The sequence below is a fragment of the Anabrus simplex genome, chromosome 7 (genome assembly GCF_040414725.1).
Source record: "Anabrus simplex isolate iqAnaSimp1 chromosome 7, ASM4041472v1, whole genome shotgun sequence".
NCBI classification, from domain to species: Eukaryota; Metazoa; Arthropoda; class Insecta; order Orthoptera; family Tettigoniidae; genus Anabrus; species Anabrus simplex.
Genome location: NC_090271.1, coordinates 199,412,696 through 199,435,330, shown reverse-complemented (window position 1 = coordinate 199,435,330; position 22,635 = coordinate 199,412,696). Strand labels below are relative to the sequence as shown.

Here is a 22,635-nt window from a genome sequence, read left to right as displayed (position 1 = left end):
TTATTTAAAACCTTTTATGTCCTAACAAAATACTGGATAAAAACAATACAATAACAACATTAGAAGTTAAAACACGAATATCATTCATATACAAATGTTTTACAGGACAATGGACACAACATGAATGGTATTCATGTTTGAACTTTTAATGTTATTGTATTGTTGTTTTTATCCAGTTTTTTGTTATGACATAAAAAGTTTTAAATAAGGTCTTAACCCACTAGTCCGAAATACAAGGCTTCAGCTAACATTCGTTTTAAAAAGAGTGTGATCTGCAATAATACGTTGACACTCTTATGGATCCCAGTGCAAACATTTTCGTATTTGTTGTCTGGTGTTTTACACACCTTATAATACACTATTATCTAATATGCCCCAGTGGAAAAGGTTTGCGTATCTGTTCTCTAATCTTTTTTCATGCCTTTTAATACTCTAATCTCATCTTTAGAAACTGTAGATGTACCTGTTCATTGTATTTATACATACACTATGTAAAATGTATCTCTATTGGATAGATTTTATTAGTGCATTCAATAGTATGTTTTCTCTCTTAATACGTTCTCTTACCTTGTTCTTTGCAAAAATGTTGTTAATAAGATTTTACTGTTAACCCGATGAGTGCTACGCCCGTCTATAGATGGGCTGACGTGGCCAGTCCACCAGTGCTACGCCCGTCTATAGACGGTGCGCGAAAATTTTAATTTTTGAGTTTCCCGGTTCACTTTCGAGTGCGTATTTGATCTCTGACATGTTCTGCTATCTGTTGGGCATTATGTAGAACTAATTAATCAGAGATTATAGCTTCAGGAAGTAACTTACAGAGCTTTTTGTAGACGTCTGTGGAGTTCATCTGTGAAGTAAACAAACATGGCGGAACAACAATTTAGATGCTCTTTCAGCGATGTTATTTCGGATCACAGAATCTTTCAGTTACTAACCACAGCGGTAAAGTGATGATGGATATAATCATTTTAAGGAATTTTTAAGTGATTTTGAAAGTGAGAGGATAGAATGCCGAAAATATTGTATATGAGAGAGAAACAGAGCCGCCTCCTAAACGAAAAAAAGAAAAACACGGCGAGTACAAAAGCTATTTTAACGCTAATTTTGTGGTGGATGGATTACTTTTCTTCACCAGAGTTTCAGGTAACTGTGACAGGTTCTGAGGGCCAAGCAGTGTTGGTGCAGATAGTTGAACAAATCGGCATCACAAACAACCAGTAGAAAACATTTAACTATACCACATTCCAGGTTTGGAAAGTATTTTAAAATATCAACTTATATACTTCTAAGAAGTTACATGTATTAGTTGTCTATAGATTTTCGGAAATATTATTATTTTGGGGTCTTTACTTTGTATAAAGATAATGCACGCATGGACATATAAGTGTAATTTTTTTCTCTAAAAATAATATTGAACATTAGTGTAGGATTTTCTATTTGCATTTAGATTTATAAACAACCAACATTTATAAACATTTTAAGCTAATCACCCCACTGATAAGTTAAAAATTGAGGCTTCTACAATTTTTTTTACATACAAATGAAAAAACTCAGCACTGAGGTACCAAACAGTTAACTGGTAACTCAGCACTTAAAAGGTTAAATGGATAAAGTAGGATTCTCGGCATCTGAACAAATAACTTGTCAGAAAATGAATGTAAACATAGCAACTGTCAGAGAAATACCCGGCAGGTCCTAGGACAGATAATATTGCCAGGGAACTTACAACTCTTGGACATGTTCTAGCAGAGTTACTGTATAATCCTGAATACCACCCGCCACTGAATAAGACACACACAACTGAATTTCTAACGACAAAATTTGGAGGAAAAAAATTACATGTTTACTCATTTTTTACATTTCTGCAAATGACACAAAATTGCTAAATTAAAACATATTGACGTAAAGAGCAAGCAATGAGACGTGGGCCTCACGGAGTGATACAAAATGTTCGTTTGTCATTTTATTATTTTGTTGGAAATAGTTTAGACTCCATAGTTTTTAATTCAAGATGCATACGTAATGTGTCGATATTTAATGTGATAAATTTTGATCAGATAACACGATTATCCAATGACGTTCAAAATCGAAATACACAGTCGAAACTGGTTAAGATGTCCCTCTCTAGCGTGTTTCCCTGGTTATTACGCCATTATTCATAAGTCCCAGGACGTGTCCTATAAAATACATGCTAAAGAAACCTGGATAGCACATTTACGTTACGCTTTAGTACGTTCGTAACTCCCACCATAAGCAATTTAAATCACCATTCCCGGCCACGTTGCGTGCACGACAGCCCAGCAACAACTGGCCTGGGTAAGGACATGGTAGAGAACTTAATTTCACGAGCGCAGCAAGCGGTTGCGTGTGGGCCTACAGCTGCAGGGGGCGCGAGTCCCAAGCCAGTCTTATTCTCTTTGTGTCTGACATACTGGTACTTAATTTTACATTCGTGAGGCCTCTTTCAGACAGAGCGGGTTTGGCCCGCTCCCGCGCTTAGCCGCCGGTCTACCTATGCCTAAACTAAGAACCGATTGTTCAAATAGAATCTTTCAAATAATGCGGAGGCAGAGAGTAACAGCGCGCGGGAGAAATGTTTGAGTGGGCAGTCCTTGGTGAGCCGCGGTCCCACGCCCACAGTTACTTGTTACTGGACATTAGTTTTTATGCATGTTGTCATACACAAAGGATCAAACATGCTCGCAACATCAGTACAGAACCCGATAGTATACATATAAGAAAGTAGAAATGGATTTAGACGATAAACAAAAGTACGCCCGCTCTCACCCATTTGACATACAGTATTTATTTCTCATTTTCAATTTAAAAGTTATTCGTGTGCTTTTTTCTTTTCCTGTGTGATGTACAGCAGTCATTATGGAACCCGAAATAGACATTGAGAACTTAAAAACTTTAATGACGGAAATACCAGCGGTCTCGTGTTTGGAAAAGCGTGATATCATTTAGACCCGTTATTGAGAGAGTATCTTCAAAATTGTACCCATCTTCTTCTCTAACGAAATGTGAAAGACATAGAATGCGTGAACAATTTTTGTATTTTCTTAAGTGTAAACAAAGACTATGATGGTCCATATTTATTACCACACTGAAAAGAGTATTGAAAATGATTCGCTGGAAAGTGCAGGAAGGTTTGCACCACTTGACCCATTGTGTATGTACTCCCGCGCCGTCTGAAAGAGGCCTGAGTGACTTACGTACGTAAATTAGGCCTAGTATACTTACGTATACAGCTGACATGTTGGTGCTTACTTTTACGTTCATAAATGAATTGCATAACAACGTACATAAATTTATTAGGCCTACTGTACTTACGCATAGTGGTTTGCAGGACATCAAGTTATGGAGAAGAAGAAAGCTAGCCAGTTTACAGATGATGAAAAATTATTTATTGAGAAAGTGCATGCCAAACCACACCTGAAACGTGTGCAAATCGCCCAGATGTTGGACTTTCCAGTGACAACTTTAAACATAATTATAAGCGACGTGTATAGTTCGTGTTTCTAAGAACGGTTTTCCTTGAAGTTTTACTATGTATTATTTCTTTATTTATTTCATTAATTATAATTGTACACACTTGTTTCTTTGCTTTTATCATAATTATTTTTACATTTAAACCCAACCTTAAATTTAACAATGAAATTGTTTTTCACTTTTCTGGCACATGTTCTTCTTTTTGGTCCCCAAAAAAATGTTCTAACCAGTTTTGGCTGTATACAGTAAAACCCATTAAGACATTTCTGTAGGGGCCGAGGAAAAAGAACGTGTTAAGCGAGAAAATGTACTACTGAATACTCGAATAAAAACTACCCAGCAAGAATATGGAAACACTAAAGTATCTCAAACTTTGCAAATATCTCATGTGATATGCAGAACCATTCTAGTTATGTACTGATTTAAGTATACAGCAAGCAGCAGGATGAGAGTTTCCAGATTACAACTAGATTGCTGCTACCAAGATAAAACCATCACTCAGAATTTGTATAGTAATGCTACCTACTGCTGTTTTATCCCTGTTTTTGTTCTGGTTATGTTGTAATGATACAGTCTGTTCTTCTCCACTAAAACTGAGAACTTGTACAGATTCTTCTTCATAATTAAAGATGGCCCTTTACACAAGTTGCTTAAAAAAACTCGAATTGCATTCATCTCATCAATCCTTAAAATTCTTTGAATTTATATAACCTTTGCACATCAGCAAACTATGACACTGAAAGACTTCTGGGTTAATGCCACCAATCTAACTTGAATAGTAGAACCCCTATTTAGTGTTTTTACACTGACCTGAATTTTTTAACCCTAAATGGGGGTTTACCTTAAATTGAAGTTTCAATTGAAACACCTTTTCCAGAAATCTTTGCCTATATTAACATAAATTGTACCAGCACACATTATTTACACAGTGACAGCAATAAAACAAGGAGATAACTACCCTACACACTGTACCATAGTTACAACTTTGTAAGTTTGTGCTGAAGATTACTTGTGTTAAACTGCCCCTGCCATCTATGTAAGAGGCCTGTATTACACCATAACTAGCTTTGGCTCAGATTGTTCTTTGAAAATAAAATTAAATAATTAATGCATGCATGCTTGGGTACAGCCTAACAAATTGTTCCTTTGTGCTATCATCAGATTAACAGACCTATGCTATTTGCAGAACCCAACTGAATAACTGCAAGAAACATACACAAAGAAATGTGGCTGCTAGATGATGGATCATTATCTAATACATACATCTTCATTGTACACTGTTATGCCTTTTAGCATTCAGACTGCAAGCCTCTGCAAATTAACTAAGTGCTTCCATAATCCTCTATTTGTAACCAGCTCTGTAGCTTCTTTTAGTTGCACACTTTTGGTCTCCCTCTACATCTCTTAGTTGATTAAGAAATTATTTTCAAATATGTTCACTATTATTCCTGATAATAGTGAGCCCATGATTAAACCTTCCTTTTGACAGTAGATTTTTGTCGGCGAGTGCAAAACCGCTATGGTTTTAGGCTGTTCTCATAAGGTTATACATGATTTTCCATAAAAGTCGAGAAAGATGCCAAATTTGCAAGCTGTCCACTTCATGGCCGTATCGATGAGTATAATCAACAAATTAATCTAAAAGGCCACCTAATCGATACTTTATTTCTTTTGCCTTTGGCAAACTTAAAAATACATTAACAAACACAGTACATGTTTCGACCACTTAGTGGTCATCTTCAGCTGTATATAAAAAATCTTAGATGATAACATTTAAAAGCAAGCACATTGTGCCATAATTTCTTTTCTTTTAATAACAAAATTTATCAGCAAGACTACCTATGGGAGCACCGGCCTCCGGAATTTTAGCTAACATATACCTCGATCACTTGGAATACACTCAGATAGTAGGCCACATTAAAGGACTAGATTTCTGGGTACGCTTTGTTGACGATACTTTTGTCATTATAAACAAAGAACTTAATGATAGTCAAAGTATTCTAAATACCTTGAATACTTTAGACCCAAGCATTAAATTTACAGCGGAAGAAGAAGAAGGTATACTCAATTTTCTAGATATTCAAACAATTCGGATAAACAACCATTTCCAGTTTAAAATACACAGAAAACCCACTTTTACACCGACTACAATTAAAAGCGATTCTTTACATCCCACTTCACAAAAGAAATCCGCCTACTACAGTTTCGTCAACAGGGCCTTTGAAATCCCGTTAACAAATACAGACAGAAAGAAGGAACTATCTTTCATTCGTCAACAAGCCTTACATAACGGTTTCAGTTTCAAATTCATTAACAAAATCATTACCAAGTGCAAATATCAACAACAAATTAAACTAAAGCAACAATCGGAGAAAGCAAAGAAATACGTCAAATTCACCTTTAATAACCCGAGGATTTATGAAATCACGAATTTGTTTAAGAAGCACAATACCAAAATAGCTTTCTCAACCAACAACAATACAAAACACAGAATTTTTAATCACAATAAAGTCAATAAACTTAAAGATGACGAATTCCAGGAATCTGGCATTTACAGATTGACATGTACCCAGTGCAAAAAAACATACGTGGGGCAATCCGGGAGGAGCTTTTTAATTAGATATCAGGAACATGTTCATGCAGAGAAATACAGAAGATACTCTGCTACGGGAGCTCATATGAAGGAGGCAAATCACAATTTCACTAACATCAGACAAGATCTCCAAATTATCAGTAGGATTAATAAAGGAAGTTTAATGAATAACCTAGAAAACATCCACATTACTCTCGATAAACTAGAGAACAGGGAACGGAATCTAAACGAAACGAACGAAAAAAACCCTCCTATACGAACAATTCGGTAAATACGTGAAAATGGTAAACAGTAAACAAACAAGACCAACAAATGAAATACTCGAACATGACGTCACTGAAACACAAGACGTACTAGATGACGACACAACTCTACTTTCCCTTCCTCCGGAATATTCCACGAACAATCAGACCATGTCACACCGCTATCACACTAGGTCGTGCACGAAGGCAGTTCTCCAAGGTAACGCGGATTAAACATTTGCCAGATAAGGTAAGTCAAGGCCACGCAATCTCGAATACAAATATCTTCCCGCTATCTATTTAGAATTCGGAGCTTTTTACTTTTATAATATGTCATATTTTAATATATTACGATCTCCTGCTGGTTAAAGATCACGAGGCAAGCTGCCCGAATCAGATCACCATTTTATATAACAGAAGCCACCACAGGGTTTTAGCAAGTTAAACGACTAACACAATTTCCTTTATCACATTCCGAAGAGCAATTCTCGGAAGTTAAACAGTCAACACGGCCTTTTAACCACAAGAATATCACTCAAGGAAGTTATTAAATATAAACAACAAATACCTGAAGACTGGTGCATATGACATAAACTTTCATTCAAGCACAAGTGTTTTTTGAATAAGTGCCTTACCATAGACACTTTAGAATATTTTAAAGTATGTTTATTAAAAACAAAGTGTTTAACATCACCACAGATGCAAATTTTAATTAAGTTATTATTTTCTCACAAATGCCTGAAGATTATTACAAACACAAACTTTTTATTCACGCCACCTAATGTTATCAAAAAGAATTTTACCATAGACGCTTTTAAATATTTTTAAATATGTTTTTCATCATTTAAGTTTTTAAACACAATTGTAAACAATACTGTAATTTAAGTATCATTCACATAAATCTCCTTACCCACAACCCCCCCCCCCCCCCATCTTCCATTTCATTTAAAGCATCTAGAACAATAGTTTTTAGATTTCCATGGGATATAGTTTTAAGATCCAATGTGCTTGCTTTTAAATGTTATCATCTCAGATTTTTTTATATACAGCTGAAGATGACCACTAAGTGGTCGAAACATGTACTGTGTTTGTTAATGTATTTTTAAGTTTGCCAAAAGCAAAAGAAATAAAGTATCGATTAGGTGGCCTTTTAGATTAATTTGTTGAAAGATGCCAAACTCGCACAAAAACATACATCGGTATGAACCAGCAATCGGGTGGTTTAAAAAAAAAATTTGCAGATGTTTTCCAAACAGTGGTCTACTCATTAGCATGGTATTTTCTAATTCCAATAGTCTGAACACACACATTCAGTTTCATTCTTAAAAATTGTAATAGCATCAGTCCAGAGGCTTGTGGCAAAGGTTTCCATTTTCTTCCAATGGTGTCACCTAACCTAGGTTTACCATGCACATATTATGAAAACATATTTCAAGCTTCCTGTAGAGTAACGATAACCTTTACATGGAAACAGCCTTTCTGAAATTTAACCAGACGTGAAAGTACATAACCTAACCTCTGAAATTAGTTATGCACAGTGCTGTATCTTGCGAAGGAAAATTATCACATTTTTATTTTATTTCAGTACATAGTATTAAAATTAAGCAATCCTTTACTTCAGTTTTTATTTCTAAAGAGTTAACAACTGCTGTCAATGCACTTACTGCAAAAACATGTTATCTCTATGTTTGTTTACACCAGTCGGAGTTATGGGGAGAGCTCGCTCACGCACTCGTGTGCAAGGAATCGATGCGGAAGATGATCGATCGCATTCAATGTATATGTTGGAGACTGGAGTAGTGTATGAATACTGATAATGGAAAACTAACACACCCAAATTTGCCCGCAATAACGGATGAATCAGTAAAAGAGTTCTCACTGTAACCGAAGGATATCGCACAGATTGATACAGGAATTTTTGAAGGGCATAATAACATTTTCATTAAACAGGGTTCACTTCTACTGTACTACAGTGGCCTAGTCGGATGTGTATCTGAGTCTGGCATCTCACTTTAGCCGTAAGTGTCCAAGCTCTAAATTCCTCTTCTGCCTTGAATCATTCTTAGCAAGCTTATGACGACGTTTACATAGGTTCTTAATGTCCCATAACCATAACGAATAGAAATAAGTACTTGAGAATTTTAACATTTCCTTATGCTAAATCCGGGTTTTGCGCTAATGTAAATTACATTAAATTGAATATAAAATTGCATTGCTTTTATGAATAATTTTTGGGACTTATTTCTACCCTTGAATGTGGGTTTACGCTAAACAGAGGTCACGCAAAATCAGGGTTATACTGTATTAATTTCAATGCGCCTTCACTGCAGACAATACCACAGGCTGTTCTTTTCCACTGAAACTGAGAACTCTATTACAGATAAATTAAACGCCTTCCTCAAAATTCAAAGTGATCTTCTACCCAGTCAATACCATGGCTGGCATACAAGAAATATAATAGTAACTGAACACAAAATCAAAATACTTTCACTACTATGCAAATGACTGACTTACCGGAGCTACAGCAACAGTCTCAACATTGGCAACAGTGGTAGGACAACCGAATACTCCAACATCAGCAGGAAAAGGGGGCTTCAAGCGGGGCTTACCCTGCTTTCCTTCCAGAGATTCAATAAGTGCTGTTTCTTCGCCACAAATATATGCACCAGCACCTCGATGCATGAACACATCAAAATCATAGCCTGACCCACAAGCATTCTTCCCAAGGAGACCAGCTTGATATGCCTATTCAAGTAAAAAATGAAATTACTAGAATAAACTATTAAAAGCAAACGTTGAATACACAAAAGAAAATTCAAAATTAACAAAAGCTTAATACTCATAATTTTGCACATTTCCTCACCTCAGAGATTGCTATCTGCATATTAGAGGCTTCGTTGTAGAATTCTCCTCTGATGTAGATATAAGCTGCATTAGCTCCCATCGCTCTTCCTGCAACAAGACATCCTTCCACCAGCTTATGTGGATCATGTCGCATGATCTCACGATCCTTGCAGGTTCCTGGTTCACCTTCATCGGCATTCACCACTAAGTACTTAGGCCTGTATCAGAAATACTGTATTAAAATTCATTTATGTGCAAGTATTAAGAACAATGTAAGTGTATTTCTGGATACACGAAGAACATAAAACTACGGTATGTCAGTTTAGTTCATCATTTAAAAGAAGAAAGACTTATTGTGTCACCGAAAGAATAACATTAAGTACCCTTAATGACATTTACCAAAAAACAACTCAAACCAGCAATGTCACCAGACAATACTCACCCTGCAGCCCAGAAAAAGCTGCGTTCTATAGTTTGGCCTATAGAGCCCTTAATATCCCTCTTTCCAAAAGAAAATACAAGAAAAAAATATCGTACTTCACTGCATAATCGTCACACTTTTTACACTAAATTTTTTTAAAAATTTGTAGGGTGCAACCATTATGCGAAGAATGAATATTTAATATAAATATTTGTATTACTAAAAAATAATTTATAACTAAATTGTATTTGATACAAGTAGAAGGTGCACATAATACTCGCATATAAACATCAAAATAATGAAAACAGTCCAAATCAAACGTATAAATAAACTACACTGATATACGTACGACACATGGCAATTAGAGTACGGTACCAGTGTATGGGACCCTCACCAGGATTACTTGGTTTGAGAACTGAAGAGAGTTCACAGAAAAGCAGCAAGATTTGTAGTTTGACAATGTGGTCACAAGACAATGCACAATTTATTCACAGTGATATTATGAGCTCTCAATTGAAATATGTAAGGCTGTAAGTTATCGCTTCTCGGCAACGTCACCGGGAAACACCACCCCACACACAGTTGTCTACTAGTACGGCTTTCAAAACCTTGCAATCAGAAGTACACTAATAATAATTAATGTTAATTGTTTTACGTCCCATTAACTACTCTTTTACGGTTTTCGAAGACGCTGAGGTGCCGGAATTTAGTCCTGCACGAGTTCTTTTACGTGCCAGTAAATCTACCAACACGAGGCTGATGTATTTGAGCACCTTCAAATACCACCGGATTGAGCCAGGATCGAACCTGCCAAGTTGGGGTCAGAAGGCCAGCGCCTTAACTGTCTGAGCCACTCAGCCCGGCAAGTACACTAGTATCAGAACGCGCAGGCAAATGGCGAAACCATAAGTACTGAAAAAAAAGTTAATGTATGTTCTTGTCACTGCTAACATTGAGATGAATATGTCCTTTTTTTATTAGCACTGTCATGTAATCAACTGCCATGGGCCACATTCTTGTGGTCTGCTATAATACATAATCAAACATTCCAGTAGTGGGAAATTTATGAGAAAGTACACCCCTGCTTGCAACTCTTGTAGTTCATCACAAATGGGCCTCTCCATGTCCTGGTGCTATGATGTAGGCCCTACCTTCTTGCCGTTTTGTGTTTACTAGGTACTCTCACAAAAGCATCAACTGATCTGGAATGTACAGATGCATACGTGTTTGTGAGTGACGTGATTACTGTACTCTAGAAGTGTGAGTGAGAATTTAAGTTTTATTTTGTTTTCTGACATGTTTGTAAAAATATTTTTTTTAAATACAATACTAAACAGTTACTAGCAGTAATTTACATACCAATACATTAACGAGTGAAGCATTTATTTGCGATCATGGGTAATTACAGAAACTATTCTGCAGTGTTCAAGCTAAACGTAATTGTCTTCACTGAACAGTACGGAAACACAGCTGAGGAAAGAAAATTTTGCGAGAGTGAAAAGGTGGTGCATAACCGGTGGAAATTAACAGGCAAGCTAAAAATCACGAACTATTCTACACGTGCGTTCATCAGCTGGAGCAGCAGCTTTGTCTGACAAAGTCACATGGTCCCAGCTGATCAACATGGCGGGATCCCGGTCCTCTAAAGTAGTCTCTGCAGTGTCGATGGCAATGTATTCAGCAAAAGTTGTACCGACATCTCACAAATGTGACTTGTGCTGCTCAACTTTCCATATGCCACACACATATTTAAATTGTGCTTCTATATGCAATTAAAATTGCAGTTCTGTTTACCTTTTAAGCGGCTTGAGGAACAAAAGTTGAACATAAAATGATTATGAGATGATTTTAAAATCTCATTTTTGTATTGGAAATTAAGGATGCGATGATTATGCAGTGGAGACGATTATGAGGTGAAATATGTTAAACACTATATAAACCATAGCTTGGGATACTGGTTACAATTGGAGGTTCCAATGCAAAATGAGAGTAAGTCCTTTTACCATATTTATCAGATCAGAAACAAGTTTTATGCACTCTTAAAACTTTTTATTTTTGCAATAAAATTACCATAATGTTACTTTAACAAACAAAAAAAAAAAAAAAAAAAAAAACAAGACAGAATATTTACTGGAAATTATCATTTGTATTACAAGGTTTATTTAAAAAAATAAGAACATGGACTTATGCACCTTTTAGTTTGGATTATAATATTTATTAATTTGAATAAATTATTTTCAAAAATGCAATCAAGTAATAGTGCTCAATTTAACTGAGGTATCTCAAGTCTTTATTTACGCATATTCATCATAGTCCCCTTCAGAGTTTGATGTTGCACCTGTGTTGTTCCTGAGGAACAATCTGTAACAGATGTTCCATGTCCTTAAGCTTTTTATCTTTAATAAGGATACGTCCCATCATATTTATGCTTAGGGTAGTTCTTTTTTTTTCTTTTTTTTTTTTGCTATTGGCTTTACGTCGCACCAACACAAATAGGTCTTATGGCGACGATGGGATAAGGAAGACCTAGGAGTTGGAAGGAAGCGGCCGTGGCCTTAATTAAGGTACAGCCCCAGCATTTGCCTGGTGTGAAAATGGGAAACCACAGAAAACCATTTTCAGGGCTGCCGATAGTGGGATTCGAACCTACTATCTCCCGGATGCAAGCTCACAGCCGCGCGCCTCTACGTGCACGGCTAACTCGCCCGGTAGAGGGTAGTTCTTGCTTACACTGCCATTATATAAATAGATGTCTTTTTCAGGTCCCACATGTGATAACCTCATAGTAGCTCTTCTTCCAGATGGAAACAATACTTGCAGAGATTCCTGGTACAGATAACTTCAACAATGGAGTATAAAATTATCTGTATTTCATAACTTTTACAATCCTTTCATTAGATGAGCTCTGTGGAGAGTCTATCAAACTCTGCTGAAGAAAAGTATTTCCACTGGAATTTTCTTAAATACTTTCACTAGTGAAACATATTGAAGAGGAGTGTACATTTTATCTTATCTCTTCTTCCTCTTTTCAATGGCCCCGAAGACTGCATTGGAACCATTCAAAAAGTAGGTAAGTTCAGTAGATCCAATATTGTAGTTGCTCAGCCTCTTCTTTCCCCCTTTTCATTTGTCATTGTTGCCATCAATCTATATATATAAAATAAGAGTTTTGTCTGTACATTGCTCAGAATTTGAAAAAAATTGTATTTCTGTATCGTTCATGTCCACAGTAACAAGGAAATGCACTTTTTTCTTTTCCGTAATTTCTGTCTGTCTGTATGTATGTACACGCATCACTTGAAAACGGCTGAAGAGAATTTAATGAAAATCGGTATGTAAAGTCGGGGGATGAGCCACTACAATCTAGGCTATAAATCATTTTATTCACGCTGAATGAAATGGTAGTTTAGTGGAAGGCCTAAAATATTTATATTTGAAGTGGTCCTGCCGATAAATCCTACATAACTAAAGTTACATAGAATTAAATTTCCGATCATTTATGTCTTATACAATTTTACCGTACTGGCTGTGATAACACTGATATTCATCAATTTCGATTTTTGTTGCTAAGTCCACATCAACGCCAAGCCACGAGAAAATGGGTGAACAGAATTTAATGAAAATCGGTATATAGTCGGGGAAGAAAAAACTGTAGTCTAAGCTTTAAACAATTTTACTGAACCTGGGTGAAATGGTAGTTTAGGGGTAGGCGCCTAAAATTGAATTTTTAAATACCTTCGTTATTGCTCCTGTAGAAAAGTACTACATAACAAAAGTTATAGAGAATACAATTTCCGATCATTTATGTTTTATTCAGTTTTACCGTACCGACTGTGATAAGAGTAGTATTTCAGAGTCGGAAGAAAACTAAATGTGAAGGCCTACAATATCGAAAGCGCATAAAACTGATCAACATTACATTGACCATTGTTTATTGTGATGTTCACTGCCTCTTATTGTGCCCTCAACTCCGATAGATGGGATTACTGTTGCGTACCGAGTATAACAGCCTGACTCAATATTGGTGGGAAAGAGCTGGGGAGTTGGAAAACTTTTTTTCTTTAGCATGCCATTCCTCTGGTTCATACATTGTCTGATAACTGCTGGTACGTAACACACCGGTTCATCAGTATTCCAGCTATTCGCTCCCTACTCTGATTCGCTGTTTTGAATGAGCAATGTACAGATTTGGCAGAGGCTCACTTAGTAGTAGTAGTAGTAGTAGTAGTGGTAGTAGTAGTAGTAGTAGTAGTAGTAGTATGACCTGGTCTAGAATTACAATTTAGGCCTATTCCAAATTATAGCACTACAATTCACTAAATAATTCAAAATTCAACCCTGAAAAGAGACGTTACTTAAGAAAAGCGTCTTCCTCTTCACTTTTCTTAAATTCTACATTCATTTTGTTCCAAATTAGCAGTGAAGAGGGGTTTTCTCCTCTGGTTTGGAGGAAGAATTTGCCTCCAAGTCAGTTAATTTTTCCGCCACCAGTTAGTGAAATGAGATTTCCCAACTCATCGGGTACTCCGAGGAAATATTAGTGAAAGGGCATAGATTTGTCCTCCTGAACACCCCGCTATTCGACCCCACCCCCCCGACGAAAAAAGACGAAGAGTGTTCACGGATCAAGGCTGTGCGGCTTGGCCATTCCAGCTCTGGAACTTTGGACTGTTAGATCGGCAGCGTAGTACTGTTCGTTAAAAGTGAGAAAACGTATGGTTTTTCATTTGATCGAGTATTTCATACTGCTTTCAATCGCGCCATTCCTACTAACGTCAATGTAATGACCTATGTTCATTTCACTTGGGAAAACCACTAAGGCAGTCTTTCTGAGAATGTGAAAAAGCAGGTGGAGAGTGAGTGTCTGCCATTATAATGAAAACTCCCCATTCTGATTGTGACTGATAGTAGGCAAGCAACCGAGCTCGATAGCTGCAGTCGCTTAAGTGCGGCCAGTATCCAGTTATCGGGAGATAGTGGGTTTGAGCCCCACTGTCGACAGACCTGAAAATGGTTTTCCGTGGTTTCCCATTTTCACACCAGGTAAATGCCGGGGCTGTACCTTAATTAAGGCCACGGCCGCTTACTTCCACTTCCTGGGCCTTTCCTATCCCATCGTCGCCATGAGACCTATCTGTGTTGGTGCGACGTAAAACAAATAGCAAAAAAAGTAGGCAAGCAGACCTACCATCATAATGAAAATTCCCTAACCCAGTTTTCATATGAGAAAAGACGTTTGGTGACTTCCCCGTCCCGTTTCTAGGGTAACGTTGCTATGAAATATAATACAATCTTGCTCACAATGTGTACACTATTTAACATAGAATTCTGTATACAATGTAGAATTCCGTAGTGAAGCATGGGTACATCAGCTAGTTTATTCATAAAACTCCACTTCATACCAGATGGAAAACCAGCTCCACCTCTGCCTCGCAATCCGGATGTTTTGATTTCATCTGAAATATTTCTAAATATTAATGATGTTCAAGGTAAATGAATGAACAGGTTTAAATTATAAAGCCTACTTACTTATAATCCACTCGGATCCCTTTAATATTTCTTTAGTCTTGTACCGGTCACCTCTCTTCATAGCCCCTTTCAACCTCCAATCATGCCGGCCATATAAATTCGTGAAGATATGATCTTGATCCTGAGTGCAAGACTGACGCCAAGCGCGGAAGTAGCGTATACTGAGAGCAGAGAGAGCATTGTTGCCAAGCTGCGCCGGTGGTGATGCCTGATTTACGCGCATTTGGGAAGATAAATTGCCCATAATTTTAAATAAGACCCGCACCCAATTTTGGAGGCGATATTTTTGAAAAAACAGTATGGGTGGTATTCGAGATTATACGGTATTTATTTAATAAAGCCGAGCTTTCAGCCAAACTGCATTGGCCTTCATCAGGGCATGCAAAGTTCTGCCTCCGACAGCGAGCAAAGAAATTCTGTGAAGGAACGTGGAAGTCATGACCATACTATCCACAGCAATTTCTATAGAACACTTTCCCACCTTGTCAATAGTTCACATATTTTATTATACTTAATTATCGCACATGTTTCGAGAGCTAACTACTCTCTTCTTCAGCGGTGCCAAAACATCAAAACTTGATACATTTGCACAAAATAGTTATCAACAGAACAATTATATATAAATTATATGTAAATTGACAGCAAGCAAAGAGCAAGAACAAGTTTGTTTGATTCATACTAGTGTAATGTTATTTTAATTTGCGAATAAATTTGGTAACCAGTTGAAACTGAAGAAAGTGACGGTTAAAATGGCTAGTATGGTCATTACGTAACCGGCAGCATAGTGACAAGTAACAGCTCGCCTCGTCAGGTGATTGACAGCAAGCAAAGGAGCAAGGACATGTTTGGTTGAGACTAGTGTAATGTTATTTTAATTTGTGGATAAATTTGGTAACCAGTAGAAACTGAAGAATATGACAGTTAAAACGGCTAGCATGGTCGGATGGGATTAAGAGGAAAAATTTCTGATTTATGTGAAAGGTCTCAGAAATATAGCAGACTTAAGGAAAGGAGAAATTTCAAGAAGAGGGCGGAAAATAATTTAAATTCGACATGTAGGCCTAGTAACTTAATAGGTGTTAATTATTTTAGGAATTGAAAATTATTCTATTTTAAAGGTTTAGTAAATGACAAAGTAAATATAAATTTAGACACAAAGAAACATTTTATTTCTTTTTTAGATATAAATAAGGACGCAAGTTCAAAGAGCAGAGTAGATTTTAAATTTTAGCATATAGTGACTAATTTAATAGGTTTTATTCATTTTATGATTTGAAATTTTCCATTTTGAAGTTTGTAATAAATGACATGTACAATAAATAAGTATAATAAAATATGTAAAGTATTGACAAGGCAGGAAAGTGTTCTATAGAAACCAAATACAAGTCAATACGGACAGGATTAACCAACATGGTTAGAATAATCAATTCTATCCACAGCAAAGCGTGACAATCCTTGAGTCCAGTTAGTGGCATAGACCATCAATAGTACGGTCATGACTTCCACATTCCTTGGAAGAATTTCTTTTCTCACTGTCAGAGGCAGAACTTCACGTCCTGATGAAGGCCAATGCAATTTGGCTGAAAGCTCGGCTTTATTAAATAAATATATATTGTGGCTTTAATCCAGTTACACATTTATTTCTTTACACTTCTACAGTGTTATATTTTGGATTCTTCTTCCCAAGAACATCAAGAAAACCTCTGGTGAACTAAATGCAATGGCCTTTGCTGATGTTTTGATGTGGGGAGAAAGTGAGGAACAAATACAGTTGAGACTCAATGAATGGAAGGTTAAGTTCCAGGAGTTCAATCTCAAGATATGCGAACATCATGCCAGGAAACCATCCATTAGAAAGTGTGGGAAGCTGTACATACCTCGGCAGTGTAATATCTCGGGATACACTAGCCACAAAAGAGGTGGCAAATAGAGTGCAGAAGAGCTCTCGCTTTTACCACCAAGTACAAACACTCCTCTGGAATCCCAGAGTACCAACAAAATCAAAGCTGGTGATGTTCAACCAGTACTTCATACCAATCTTAACCTATGGTATTGAAAACTGCACCCTCACTAAGAAATACTCATCAAAGTTGCAGGCATCCGAGATGAAGTTCCTTAGGTTCACAATTCAAAAAATCAAACTGGTCAAGTTAAGGAATGATGTGGTTAGGAAGGAAGCTGGGATTATTACATCATTGTTAGATCAGGTCAGCATGTCCAGACTGAGGTGGTTTGGGCATGTAATGAGGATGGAGCCAACAAGGACAGCATTTGTTAACTTGGAGAGACATGTGGCAGGGAAACGGATGGTGGGAACACCCAAGAACCCACTGGATGGACATCGTAAAGATGGGCATTGCAGATCAGGAAAGGACGATGGAGGATGTCATTAACAACAGAACTATCGCAATGAGACAGAACGGAAATGGCTCGCCAATGGTACCCGGGAAACTGAAACTGTAAAACGATGATGATAATGTTCCCAAACAACAATTTTGTAGAATCACCATAAGATGGCCAAATATATGTTTTAAAGTTCAAGGACATCAAAGCACAATACAAAGGAGAACTTCACACTTGAAGGTTGTGTGATGCTGCAGGACATTATGTAATGATCTTGCTGAGAAGAATGCACTGGGTAGGTGTAAAGTTGTTGCATTAAATGTAGCATTCTCCTGTCAAACTTGACATGTTCCATCATATAATTTGCTTATATGTAAAATATTAAAAGGTTTAAAAATATTTCTTATAAAATGGAATAGTGGACTGATATTAAATTATTGGGTTGGAACTTGGTGGAAAGAAGTTGGGAAGTGGTGGGGGGGAGTATTTGATAGGTAGGGGATATGAAATCAGTTATGGATTGGATATTTTTGGTCTGAAGTTGTATTGGAAAAATATTTCCGAAGGGTATTGATTTTATCTAAGATTTCATTTAGATTATTATTATTTTTTTTTTTGCTAGTTGCTTTATGTCGCACCGACACAGATAGGTCTTATGGCGACGATGGGACAGGGAAGGGCAAGGAATCGGCCGTGGCCTTAATTAAGGTACAGCCCCAGCATTTGCCTGGTCTGAAAATGAGAAACCACGGAAAACCATTTTCAGGGCTGCCGACAGTGGGATTCGAACCTACTATCTCCCGAATACTGGATACTGGTCGCACTTAAGCGAATGCAGCTATCGAGCTCGGTCATTTAGATTAAAGGTTGGGTTTTGTTTTTGGTCAATGTCAATAAATTTTTCGTATAATATTGAGTAATTTGCCTTTATTACCGTAGTAAAGAGCCTCCATACCTTGATCTACTGTAGAAAAGGAACGTCCATAATCGGTCAAGTGTTTGCTCATAGCTGAATATTTATTATAATTAGAGGCATTAAAATGTTTTAAATATCTTTCTGAAAAGTTTCTACCTGTCTGGCATAAGTAACTGGCATTACAATCTTTACAGGTAAGTTTGCAAGTTCCTTAATACGAAAATTTATATGAAATGTTGATATGCCACTCGTCTATCATATTCTCTAGCAGGATCTAAAAATGAGTATTATTCGCACACTTTATCTTGGTGCATTTGTGTACGGGGGTGAGGAGTAAGGAGGGAGCTGTCCCGGTATCGATAGTGCTGCCTGGTGCTGCCAACTGAATGAAAATGAAATCTGAATTGAATCGAGAATATGATTGATCGATATGAAATTTCTAAACCGTTATCACTTAAGCCAACAACTATGTCACATACACATTATATAACACTATAAAACATTTCTCGATGCGAATCTTGTTCCTAGCATGAATTCTATACTTTAGCTTTGTTGTGTAAACAACAACAGTACTAGTATGTAAAGTGAACGCCAGATGTCGCACAACGATGCTCAAGCGATTCATAGTTTGTGTTTCAAAGGTTGCCAGTACGAATCTCGAAGATCGCCGAGGTCGACCGATTCAGCACTAGGGTGTAAATGCACCAAGTTAAAGTGTGTGGATAATACATGTACTTGGTTCTATACAACTGCTAATATCTTAGGCATGGGATCGCCAGTTATACATAGAATCCATATCAGAAGTATATGGTTTTTGTTTTCAAAAATCCCATGGAAACTGGAGGGCAGTGTTCAAACTGTGATCACATTACTGAGGAGCCAGTGACAATGTAACTTTGCTATCACACCCCCATGAATCTAGAAGAAGAAAAAGAACAACAAAAACAGGGTTTGACAAAAAGAAAGCCCACCTATGTGAAGGCAGTGCAGAAAGAGGCAGAATTTGTCTTTGTTTCTATGTGTTTACATGCAGATTTTTATCTCTCTGCCAGGCTGAATGGCTCAGACAGTTGAAGCGCTAGCCTTCTGACCCCAACTTAACAGGTTTGATCCTGGCTTAGTCTGGTGGTATTTGAAGATGCTAAAAAAATATGTCAGCCTCATGCCGGTAGATTCACTGGCATGTAAAACTCTCGCAGGACAAAATTATGGCACTCCGGCACCTCCAAAAAACAGTCAACATGTAGTTAGTGGGACATAAAAACAATAATATTATTATCATCTTATCTCTTTTCCAAATGCTCCCTCCTCATACACTAGCATGTTGTGTTCATCCTTACATATGTTTCTTTTATCATTCGCAGCGTTTTGTGTTAGATTTTAAAAAATTTCCTGAATATAACACAAAATCTGACTTTTTTCCATTCATCTGCATGAGGAGGATTATTATTATTATTCCTGGGATGTACCAATAGATTACTGAATGTGCACTAACTCAGTTTATAAACAGAGAGAGAGAGAGAAATCCTCATTAGTATGCTAAATTCTAGGTGTATATATTATTGAAAATTTTCTACCTGCCATCAGAAGGTTTATTCATAAAACTCCACTTCATACCAGATGGAAAACCAGCTCCACCTCTGCCTCGCAATCCGGATGTTTTGATTTCATCTGAAATATTTCCAAGTATTAATGATGTTCAAGATAAATGAATTAACAACTTTTAATTATAAAGCCTACTTACTTATAATCCACTCAGATCCCTTTAATAAGATTTCTTTAGTCTTGTACCAGTCACCTCTCTTCATAGCCCCTTTCAACCTCCAATCATGCCGGCCATATAAATTAGTGAAGATACGATCTTGATCCTTGAGAGGTCCATATTTTGACTAAAACCACAAAGTTATAACAATTACTAAATCACACTAACAATAGAACAAATATTTTCAATACCCACAAAGAATTTAGACACACAGTCTAAATCATATCTGAGCAAAAGAGTGCGCTGGAATATAATAATAAAATATATATATCACCAATGAGCGAGTATGGTGTGCGCACATGCGTGTGATTGAGATACATTCCACTTTTAATAAAGGCACACTGAAGTTGCCAAAAGCAACAGTGGCAACTGTTGTATGGGTAAAACAATGTCTTTAAATAAAAAAATAAAATAAAAAAAGGCACACATTCACTTATGTGAATACCAATATCAGTAACATCTCTACTAGTTTGTAAGAGGATATGCATTTCAATGAGATAAACCTTTATTTTAAAGCTGAAGGAGATCCACATATTCTGTGAAGAAGTGGGTCAGTAACACTTGGGCTACACGGGCAAGAAATGGGAAAACATTTCTCTACAGTGAACATAACTATGTATATAGAATTTACACGATCTACGGTTAATCTGTGTAAAGTTACAACTTCAATATAATCAAAATCTTCCAGACTATTTTGCCATGGCCAACTCCTCCCATATGCTTCGAATGCTGCTGCGGTAATCATCTTCTGTGGCGTCGTCTTAAGTACTCTCTCCTGTATCCTGCTGGCGACTGCGATGGTTGCTGGGGGGCAGCTGTATTTATATCTGAGCGTGCGGCCTCCAAATGGTTTGCGCCATGCAGTCTGTCGTCTGATTGAATATCTGAGCGCACGACCTCCAACTGGGTCACACCGAGCAGTCTGTCCTTTGATTGGATCTCGGAGTGCACGACCTCCGATTGGGTCGCGTTGAGCAGTTGGTCCTCTGGTTGGTTGATTGTGATGTCCCTAATCTAAGTTGGCTTCGGCTGTAAGTTATATAAGGAGGTGTACCAGGCCTTGCTGAGCTTCAGTCCTTCCTCCTTTCTATTAACCCGTTAACGCCGTGCGTGTCCATATGATCACGGCCTGCATTACTTCATTTAGATTGCTCTCAGTGCTTTGTATAGCGCTGGAATTGATTGCTGACTGTGTAGATCAATTCAAGAAGCATGTGGCAACTGTGTGTGAGCATATTATTATGTGATACATATCGACTCATTGTTTCGGCGCACTTTCCTTTCGTGTCATTGTCACAGCAGCTGAATCATGATGGCGCGCTTCAAGTAAGTTTGATATTTCACATATATTTATGTTTAGATTACACAACTAATATGCTTAACAAGTTTGGGAGTGATCTATGTTCACATTATGATGCAGTTAATTTACATTTAACAGTAAATATTACTCCCGTAGGCACTTAAAACATTGCGTGATCGTATGATCACGCTAGGCGCTTGTGTTAGCTATTCACCCAGTGCGTGTATTTGATGGTGGACGTTATGCTACCTGTTACTATTACTGTTATACATCAATTTTCATTGAACAACTTTATTCAATTTACGGTCATCTATTCTACATTTAAATAAATTGCGACTTGTTAACATATATGCAGCTACAAAATCTTGTTTCCCTTTTTAGAGGGACATTACGCTCCAAGAAGTATTAGATATTCTTGAATCGGACGAACCAATTGGAGAGGTTAAGAGCATTTTTATTGAACCTCCGGAAGCTAATATTCACTCCGACGAAGATTCAGGAGATGAAGATGTTGGTAGTTTGGTTGATAACCTCACAGGTCGCCAGCTTTCAAGTAAGGCAGAAATTGTACTCGCTGGCAACGATCGTATAAGAGGAGCAGACGATCCCGTTTCAGCAGGAACAGATAGGATGGACCAGAATGTGTCGTACTACAGAGTAGGCATACGTGGAAAGAAATGGTGGTGGTTGCTATTCACATGGCTCCTGGACGTATCCATTCACAATTCATGGTTACTGCTAAGGAGGTCTGGATGTGATTTGTCACATCTAGAATTTCGTCGCCACATTGTGCAAACATATCTACATAAGTTCTAATAACGCCAGTAGGAAGGGGCCGCCCTATCACCTCGAGATACAGTATCCAGCAGAGTAGTGTCACTGACGATGTACGACTTGACGGGGTTGGGCACCTCGTAGCAATCGACGACGCTGTGCTGGAAAGGAATGCTCCAGTAATGTTCGCACCGAGTGCACAAAATGTAATGTTGGACTCTGTGTTCCATGCTTTGTCCTATTTCATACAGTGTGAAGCATACAGTTCTTATATTCGTTCCTATTCGGTAATTTCTGTGAATTAGATAACTTGAATGTAATATATTACGAATATCTTGAGACTTTTATTGCTTTATTTATGTATGTACATATTGTAATTAATGTATATTCTTCATAAATTATCATCTTTGGTTTAT

At 37.2% G+C, this 22,635-nt stretch overlaps 1 protein-coding gene across 1 annotated transcript in view; it reads right to left on the bottom strand.

The window, feature by feature from the left end:
* The window catches only part of ND-51 (NADH dehydrogenase (ubiquinone) 51 kDa subunit), a 60,199-nt gene that overhangs the window by 32,135 nt on the left and 5,429 nt on the right, over positions 1 to 22,635 (bottom strand). The window contains exons 3-6 of the mRNA XM_067151521.2: positions 20,128 to 20,272; positions 19,961 to 20,054; positions 9,194 to 9,392; positions 8,845 to 9,075 (exon numbers count right to left, since the gene is read on the bottom strand). Of these exons, the coding sequence (XP_067007622.2) occupies positions 8,845 to 9,075; positions 9,194 to 9,392; positions 19,961 to 20,054; positions 20,128 to 20,272 (669 nt within the window). The remainder of the gene's footprint in view (positions 1 to 8,844; positions 9,076 to 9,193; positions 9,393 to 19,960; positions 20,055 to 20,127; positions 20,273 to 22,635) is intronic.